The sequence below is a fragment of the Crassostrea angulata genome, chromosome 2 (assembly GCF_025612915.1).
Source record: "Crassostrea angulata isolate pt1a10 chromosome 2, ASM2561291v2, whole genome shotgun sequence".
Taxonomy (NCBI): Eukaryota; Metazoa; Mollusca; class Bivalvia; order Ostreida; family Ostreidae; genus Magallana; species Magallana angulata.
This window is the reverse complement of record NC_069112.1, coordinates 39,997,182-40,006,303: the sequence shown is the minus strand read 5'-3', so window position 1 is coordinate 40,006,303 and position 9,122 is coordinate 39,997,182. Positions and strand designations below refer to the sequence as shown.

The 9,122-nt window shown below is 34.5% G+C and overlaps 2 protein-coding genes across 2 annotated transcripts; both read right to left on the bottom strand.

Annotated features, from left to right (window-relative positions):
- Positions 1–870: 870 nt before the first annotated feature.
- Positions 871–2,241, bottom strand: LOC128173211 (uncharacterized). The gene is made up of 2 exons (XM_052838932.1): positions 2,169–2,241; positions 871–2,078 (listed from the first exon to the last, which is right to left on the bottom strand). Exons 1-2 carry the CDS (start codon positions 2,228–2,230, stop codon positions 1,295–1,297), a joined length of 846 nt encoding a protein of 281 aa, XP_052694892.1. The 5' UTR covers positions 2,231–2,241; the 3' UTR covers positions 871–1,294.
- A 109-nt stretch (positions 2,242–2,350) lies between these two features.
- On the bottom strand, positions 2,351–8,249 carry LOC128174324 (uncharacterized). Its single transcript, XM_052839898.1, has 5 exons — positions 8,191–8,249; positions 2,959–3,207; positions 2,769–2,849; positions 2,454–2,576; positions 2,351–2,362 (listed from the first exon to the last, which is right to left on the bottom strand). The coding sequence occupies exons 1-5, from the start codon at positions 8,197–8,199 to the stop codon at positions 2,351–2,353; spliced, it is 474 nt and encodes a 157-aa protein (XP_052695858.1). The 5' UTR covers positions 8,200–8,249.
- Between the last annotated feature and the right edge of the window lie 873 nt (positions 8,250–9,122).

Sequence of the window (9,122 nt, the reverse complement as noted above, 5' to 3'; positions counted from 1 at the left end):
AGAGGACCTAAGGCTTGTATTATTTATTTATTATTGTTCATATATAAATATGTATTGCTATTGTAAGTGAATGTATAAATAGACGTACGGAGGTCCGTTATGTGGATAATCAGATTAGCCTTTAAAGAGTTAGGAAGGATTGTATTAGCAAATATCAGAAGTTATTAATTAACGAATGTCACCAGAGGTACAGTACCGATCAGACCCAACCTAACAGAAAGTAAACCCCAACTAAACCCTGGGTTTACTCCGGGTTTATTAGAATAGACCCAGAGTAAACCCCTAGTAAACCCAGAGTGGACACAGAGAGTAAACCCAGTCACAAGTATACCCCTGAAAACAGACTCTAACTGTGTATTCGGAATATACAAGGGGCAGGAATTACAGGCAGTAGGATTGTCAGATAAAAGACGAATCTGCTTCACACTTCAGTGCGAACAGTTGACCTCAAAAGCAATTTCCAAGTAAACCCAAAGTAAACCCAAGGTAAACCCCGAGTGGACCAAAATTTTCAAAAAGTAAACCCAAAGTAAACCCCAAAAGTAAATCCCGGGTTTAGTTGGGGATTAATCTGGTGTTAGGTTGGGTCTGATCGGTACTGTATTTCATACACTGGTAGTATAATATTTTGAAGTGACTAGCGTCAAGGCAATTCTTACGATAAATTATTTATTGTTCTGAGTTTAAATATTTGTTTTAAAAAGGTAATTCTTCTATTTATTGAAAATAGAATTGATGTTTTTATTTTACGTAATTGAATTCACATACAGTACATTCTACCCAAAAATTCAGATGAATACATATCCCTTATATATCATTATATTTGAAGTGTTTTATGTGTCAAATTTCCAAATAAATGTTAACGATACATAGTTGTTACACTTTTATTGCATAGATAAGCATCGATATACATTTCGAAAAAAAATCATAAAACATTAATTAGTACATCGAAGTTAAATATACATGAAAAGAAAAAGGGAAACAAGTTATTTAGATATTTTAATCATTCCTCAGTCGTCAATATTCCCAAGAATAGGATGTGTATCTTATGTAAAATGCGAGTACTATATCAAATAATTGATAAATTGAAAAGTTTGGGAATAAATCTATAAAAAAACATGCACCATAAAAATATTGAAGTTATAAACACACAAAAAAGTTAAAACACCTTATTTCCAGCCGTTCGGAATTATATACTCTCAGTTTCTTCTTCAAACAACAAGCCAGTGCAACTGACAAATCGTACTTGATTTATGACCGAGTGCTGGTTTTATTGAGTACTTCCATCGCGTGATTAAAAGTTTGTGTCTATTTTGTATAAACGAATGTCGTCTAAGAATTTTTTAACCTTTTCGCGCACATGCGTTGGTATCGGGACTGATGAAGGACCACGGGCGAACTTTTGCATTCGATCATAAAAATGTTTGTTCAGTCTGTAATTTCCCTTATGCTTATGAAGTGCGCCACTTTTTCTGGCCAAATCATTATCTAATAGACGCCAAAACAGACCTTTAATAACTTTGGGAAAGTTGGTGTCATCGTCACTCCATATCGGCAAATCTCTTAATATTTCCTGTTCACATGTTGATAACAAGCTGACATCTGTACCTACGTCGTATTTTCTCTCTATGCTTGAAAGAACAATATTTTGTATTTTTTCTCTTATACGCCCTGCTTTTCTTGCAAATGATTTATCAGGGTGGCCTCTAGTTTTGTTAAGAAATCTAAGTTTACTTGAGGTAACAAGTAATTCAGCTTCATCTGATTCGACTTCTTCAAGAATTTCATCTAAATTAGAATCAATGTATTCCTTCTTCAACTGCTGAATGATTTCGGACATTTTTTGAGCAATCTCAACATCAACAATTTGCAAGGCTAGCCGTTCCTCACTGTCTTTTTCAAAGTCCTGCAATTTTGTGTCTGTAGTGCATTCGTTTTCAAGTGATTTTAGTATCTCCATTACGTGTCCATTGATTCGATCTTTTCTCTGTGTGTAGACGGTTCTATCAATATGCAGCTTCACGGACTCAAGAACTCTTTCTTTAAACTTTTGGTTTAATCCAAAGTTTTCAATACGTCTAAAACGAATTGTTTAAACAATAACATAAAATTTACAATATAATTATCATACATTCCACGCATATAGATTTATATGAAAACAAATTTACCCTTTTTGTTCTTTGTAGACTTCTGGAATCAGAGCTTTAACGTGGCCAGCTGCAACGGACATCTTTTCTGCAGTTAATGTTTCCCAATAGTCACTACTTTCAACAGCACATTTTTTCTACAGAAAAATAACTTTATTATTGCTTTAATAAACGCTTTCTATCGGAATCATTAGAAATATCATTTACAGAAACTTCTATAATAAACAAAATCTTAAAAGTTTATTATTATCAGTTTTTAATGCATTTCTCAAATTAAAAAAAAAATGTTAAAAAAAAAAACCACACCATGCTATCTTCTTCGTGTTGAGACACCTTGTCAATGGGTGAATAAACTCGACAAACATTGCGTAGGTTTAATGATGGGAAGAGTTTTCGACCTGTCTGTTCTTCTAGTATAATATGTGCATCCTACTCGTAAGAAACAGTTTTAGATTAAAATAAGACACGATTATGTAGACGTAAATCAGCTAATATTTCATAAAAAGCAACGGGTTCAATAGTTTGCATTGCGTTAAAGCCATTTGAATATACAAAAGTTTGACATTTAAATATCTTAATAGGTTTATTATTACATACAAAGTTACTTTAATCATGTAGTACCTGTATGTCAAAGACATTCTGCAGAGTAATTTGAAAATTGTGATACAGCGCACCACTATCCTTTGAACATTTAAACATGACCTATAAAACCAATTTCAGTGCATTACAATTTATCAATATGGAAGCAAGATATTCTTTTTATTTTATTATCTATCATTTTTAAATCACACAATCATAAAACATTGCACACCTTCTCAATGTCCTTTGATTCTAACAAATGCCTGAGTCCATCATTTAAAAGAAGAATTTTATTTTTTTGTACATCAAACAAATAAACTTTTCCTTTGGACGTCCCGATCTGTAAAAGGGTCAATCTAAGGTGGGACCCGCGATAAACACCTTGACAATCTAAAGCTAGTATTGCCTCATCTTTCAAAAGTGAAGCAATTCTTTCACATTCTTCTATACTCGTGACCAATTCCGGTTCTTCTGATGCCATCTACAACATACCGACATGTTTGTTCTGTGTTATTATTATGACAAAAAAAGGGGTAAAATTAGTTTAAAAACTCCACATTGATACATGTAAGTAGAACAGTGGGTATCAAGCACGTTAAACAATTAAAATTCAAACAAGGAAAAGATTACAACCGATTTAAGGCGGAATATAGACGTGCTAGTGATTTATGTAAACTAGTGGTTTTTTTTACACCATGTGTTTCATAAAAGGATATATTGGACCAGTGCCCCGGGTTGACCCGAGTTGTACATGTATTCTATACGCCCTTAGACCATTAACCTCAGATAGTATGCAAACAACCCAAGGTAAATATCCGCACATCCTTGATGAGATATGAATAACTTATAATTTCGTATCAACGAGTCTTTGTGGTATTTTGTTTGAGCGAGTCTGCAAAATATATGGAATATATGGCACATAAGTGGAATTTTAGGACTTGAGTGGAACAAATACCTCTGACTCTGGTGGCTAGACCTTTTGTTATGTCTCTAAACGTATGGGGTGGGTAGCAGCTAGACCACTTTAAACTAAGGTAGGAATCTGTGGGTTTAGTATGGAAATTGAAATCGAGTTTTCCATCGACTAAAGTTGAAGTAGTGTCGAGAAACGTATTGTTGAATGAGAAAAAAAAATTTAGCCGTAAATTTGATAGTATGATGGGAAGAATTGACATAAATGTTATGGTAATGCATTACATGTTTTCAAAGTAATGCTAATAATGTGTATATAGCATTACGAGTAATGGTAATGCAATGAATTACTTTCCAAAATCTAGTGCTGGTATTACATGGCATTGCTTTGCATTACTATGCTTTTCTATGCATGTTCATTTTTAAGATTGTGATGAAGTGAGTAATTGAAATTGTATTTGATTAAAAATTGTTTTAAAGAAGAAAAACAATAATTCTTGAAAAAAAAACAAAAAAAACGGAACTTTATTTATTTTACAACGATTGATAAGCAAGATATACAACTTATATTAATATCTCTCGTTGGCACGGATGTTAGCGCGAGGGGGTCATTGGTGTGAGAAGAAGCCGGAGTACCCGGAGAGAACCCACGTGTCCAAGCGGGCGACCGCCATACCCTATCACATACAACCACTGTCGTTCACGGGTATCGAACCCGGGTCGCAGCGATGACAAGCGAGTGCGTTGTCCACTACGCTACTTGGACACCTTGAATAATTTTTGAGATAAAGGGGTGGGGTTTGGGTAGTTATTTTAACTGCAGTTCAATTCAATTAAAATTCCGTATTTTCAGTGTCATATATTACATGCTCCGACAAAAGTGGATGATAGCGGGCACCCATGACATCTCCATTTTTAAAGCGCTAAGCATAGCTGCAGCTTTTTTGTCGCCAGATTTCTAAACCTACTTTCACTTTCCTTTTCGAGTTTCTTAAATATCGCAATCTACTGGCGGATGCTGGAGAAGTCGTCGTATCATATAGAAGTCGTACTCTGGGAAAATTACAACTATACAGTAGGGAGAACTGCAGATGCATTTGTTCTACCAATAATTAATAAACAATAAGTTTTTTTTTAGATGTCATTATTAGTCCCCTACCGGTTTTCACAGGAGGGAACTATTAGCTTTCCTCTGCGTCCGTCCGTTTGTCCGTCCGTCTGTTTGTCCCACTTCAGTTTTCAAGACCTTTTTTCTTTATGCGTTTGAGGAATAATATGAATATTGCTGAACAGCTTCAAAATGTCAAACTACAAATCAAGTTTACACTTCTGTAGCGTCTGGTTGACATACAATGTCTGCTGCGAAAGAAGTGGGAGAGGTAGCCCACCCATCCCCGATACTGCGTGCCTGTGATATGTGCACTTGCACGGTGTGCTCTGGAGTATTCTTATGATCCCAATTTGAACTAGTCAACTATTCGGCGAGCAAATTTATGGATGAGACACATTATGACGTGAAGCCCTGCTTTACGATTCACGCAGCAGCTATGATCTCAGATCCATTTGGAGGGGATCAACGGATTTTTTTTTTTACATTTGTTTTGTAACAACTACATATATCATACTTTGGATCGATTGTTTCAGACGAAATGTATCGAATTAACATAAATACACACTGAGTTGCAATTGTAGCACGACACGTGGGTTTCACCTTTTTCAAGATGAATCAAATCGCCCAATCGCTCGAAAATAGGGTCACAGCCCGCTTTGGCGAATGTCCCTGCAGTAAATATTCAAACTACATAAATACCTGATTACATTATTATTTGTTTGAATTCAAAATGGTGATGATAATCCAACATCATTTATTACTTGCAATGTACATGTACCGTAATATGAAATGTGTAACTAACAACTTGACAAATGCTCCGTTGACACCCCTACATCCGCCGTTAAAATATGGCAATGTATTTTTAAATCAGGATTACCCCATGTACACACGTGCATGGTGAACAACCATTTTACTTGAAAACTCTTGCTAACTGTTGCTTATTATATCCTAACTACGTTTTCATCAGTTTTTTTATGAAAAAATCTGCACTTTTTCGGAAAATGCAACTTCCAAACCTTAGATATGCCTGACGCCAGGCAACAATCTATAACGCCAATATATTGTGTCTGTAGCGGAACGAAAGTAGCTTTTATCTGCGGACCCACAGCTCTCCAACTTAACCTAAAAAAAACCCCAATTTAAATCCATTTTAAATGAATTATGCTTTAAATTTATACACTACTTACTTCATTTGACAAGTCTGGATACAGGTACATGCAAATTTACGCCATAGAATAGTTTTACAATCACAATTAACCGGAATAGGAGACAAAATAATAGCAATAAAAAAATAACCTTAAACTAATTACAATTTACGCAAAATCATTTTGAAAAAAGATAGCCTCACAAAGTTGGTTTTTTTTTAAATAAGATTATGCAGGTAACTGTTATATATTAGAAGTTTTGTAGAAGTACAACCTAAAATAGACCTGCTACACTCGTAATTTCTTAAGTTCACATCGCTGTTTTAGACCTTGATTAAAGGTGCCTTCCCACGATATTTAAAGTGGTAATTGTATGCCTCTCTTTCTCTCGTGTCAGTGTCATTTCGTTACACAGCACGAACGGATGAGTTTGCATTATCAAACGATTCAAAGCTGAAATTAATACATATATACGCAATTTTTTCTGACTAATGCCATATTAGTTGTCAAATTTTATTGTTACGCTACAAAGTCAAAACACTATTCATGCTTCACCGTCTTCAGTGAATAATTAGAAAGATTACAGACATAACATTACTTTTTCGGTTTTCGGAATGACGAAACACCTTTACACACATTAACATTATCTTGCTGAGTACCAGCCAGTACTCTTTTAAATATTATCATTAGGTCTTTCCACCTTTCAGGTGAAAGACCTTTTGTTTTTCTTATGTTTTTTATTATTATTATTATTTTTCTTCTCTTTTTTTCCAGGGACAGCTTTTTTGTTTCAAGAGATTTTGAAGCAATTTTTTCTTTATGTGACTGGCCATTAAAAGTTATGGTACCAAATGACCCTTTGGTTGACCACTCCCAGAACTTACAAAGTTCTTGCCCTTTGTGTACGAAGTGATTGTTATCGCTACTCCTCTGAAACCATAAGAGATAGAAACTTGGAACTTTTACCAATGTCTTCAGTACACTTAGAGGGTTCTTCAATATATTCATAACGAAAGGATCTGAGCCCCCCTTCTAGTAGTTATTGCCCCTGAAAGTATTTACATTTCTATAAAATCACTTCCAACTTTTTTATTACTTATCATAGAGACTTCGGACCACTTGGGATGGAAACGTCTACCTTGGCCAAACAAAATGACATAAAGGTCAAAGGTCAAGGTCATTTGGAAATCTCTTAATTAATGACATTTTGTATCTCCTTTTTTTAGGATGGTAGAGAAAAAGTTTTTCATGGATGTAGTAGGACATCTTAAGACATTTAAAAATATAACCCTTTAACCCTTACCTTTTAACAATTATAGAGTTATTGCCCCTATTGTACAAAATGCTTGTTATCGCTACTCTCATTAACCGTTAGAGATAGAGATTTGAAACTTTTACTAATGTATTCAGTACACTTAGGCGCTTCTTCAATCTATTCATACCAACAGGGTCCAAAGTCCCTTTCTAGCAGTTATTGCCCCTGAAAGATTCGAACATTCAATAAAAACACAAATAACTTTTGAATCAATAATCATTGATACATCGGACCACTTGGTATTGAAGCGTCTACCTTGTCAGATGAGAATGACATAAAGGTCAAAGGTCAAGGTCGTCAAGCAATGAAAAATTGCAAACTTAATCGTTTGACACTTTTTTTAATGGAGTAACGCAGAAAAAATAGTTTATTCTATTAAATCAATCTTATTTCAAAATAAAAAACAATGAGGTGGAAAGACCTCTAATTGTTCGAGAACAATTAGTCTACTAGTTGTTTGTATGTTTTCTTTTTAGTTGTCAAAAGCGTGGATTTTGAATGCGGATAAACTAATATTTTTCATTCAGATGGATTGTGGTTCGGTATATGTATATTTATGATTCATTAAAGAATATGTCATGGCTTCATTAAATTATAGAAACGATTTAATCCTTAAAAGTAATCGTATAATTGAAAATAATAAATAAATGATTATGTTTAACTGTAGTGAACAATAAACAATACAATTAATTGAACAATCTTCAAAGCTTGACCGTAGTTTTTGAAAATCCAGACAAATAACAAAATAATATTAAAAATTGCATTTGAAAAACAATTCCGAATGTTCGATGTAAACAAGATATGTTATGTGTGCAGTTATGTGTATTTATAACGTACACGTACAAATACTACGAGTGCGCTCACCTGTTGCTCTCCTACACTTGTGTTATTTTGTTTAAATCGGGAAGAGTGTGTTTCAAAGCGTATTAAGTAATATTCGAAAAATATGAAAGTACTATTTAATATTAGGAGCATTCTTACCTCGGCCATGTTGAAGTCAGTTCCAGCGATATAAACACTTCAATCTTATAAATTAGTACCCGTATGTAATTGTTCTAATTCTGCGTGTTAAACGTCTGTACTGAAAACATATAAAAGGTTTTACTTCAATAAACAAGGAAAAATATGTGTTCAGTGTGTTAAACTCAAATTAAAACTAGATGCTGTCATTAGACAGGAATACCCGCACCAAGTGTTAGCCCTTAAATAATACTGTTTTGTACCAGTTTAATTAAACATGAAGGCCACGTGCAAGCTCCGGGAATTTATTTAAGAATTATAATTTTCATAACTGAAGGATACAATCCCTTCCCATATGATAATACACATGAGAAGCACTTTATGTGCAATTTGGGGTTGAACTGTTTGCATGATTTTTCAAAAATCAATAATCTTAACATTTCATGTCATAGAAAGTATAATGGTCTATATAATTATTACAAACAAAATTTAAAATTAAATTATGCCCCCTCCCCGTGGCGGTTGCCGGTTTTAGATTTGCTTTTGTGTGCCTACATGTACATCATAGTGTGCACAGATTTAGAGAAGGGGTGGGAGTGGGGGGTCCAGACCCCCCCCCCATTAAAATTCGTTTATATCAATAGCAATAAGATGAAAAGTACACCTTGGACCCCAATGCTCCTTCAGACATGTAAACGCCCTAACCCATTGCGCTTCAATGTTAGGTAACACTATTTTGGGGGGAAATATTTAAATACTATTTATAATTTATTGTTTATCTTAATAGGATGTATACATCACAATATGCAGGTGTCCTGCACCACCTTAAAGCTGTATCATGACCCCTTAACCATATATATGCATGTTTCTGATGTCAAGAGGCATCAATTGTTATGTAGGTCATGGGCCCTGCGGGTGGTCCTGACCCCCTCGAACAGCAGGTCCCTTAATAT

Bases quoted from the DNA above. Each gene is read 5' to 3' on its own strand.
- LOC128173211 (XM_052838932.1), bottom strand. From the start codon at position 2,230: ATGTCCGTTGCAGCTGGCCACGTTAAAGCTCTGATTCCAGAAGTCTAC. The intron at 2,079-2,168 runs GTAAATTTGTTT...AATTCGTTTTAG, and splicing joins GTCTACAAAGAACAAAAAGG to ACGTATTGAAAACTTTGGAT.
- LOC128174324 (XM_052839898.1), bottom strand. The intron at 2,850-2,958 runs GTGTGCAATGTT...TTGGTTTTATAG, and splicing joins AATCAAAGGACATTGAGAAG to GTCATGTTTAAATGTTCAAA. The intron at 2,577-2,768 runs GTACTACATGAT...TCTTACGAGTAG, and splicing joins AGAATGTCTTTGACATACAG to GATGCACATATTATACTAGA.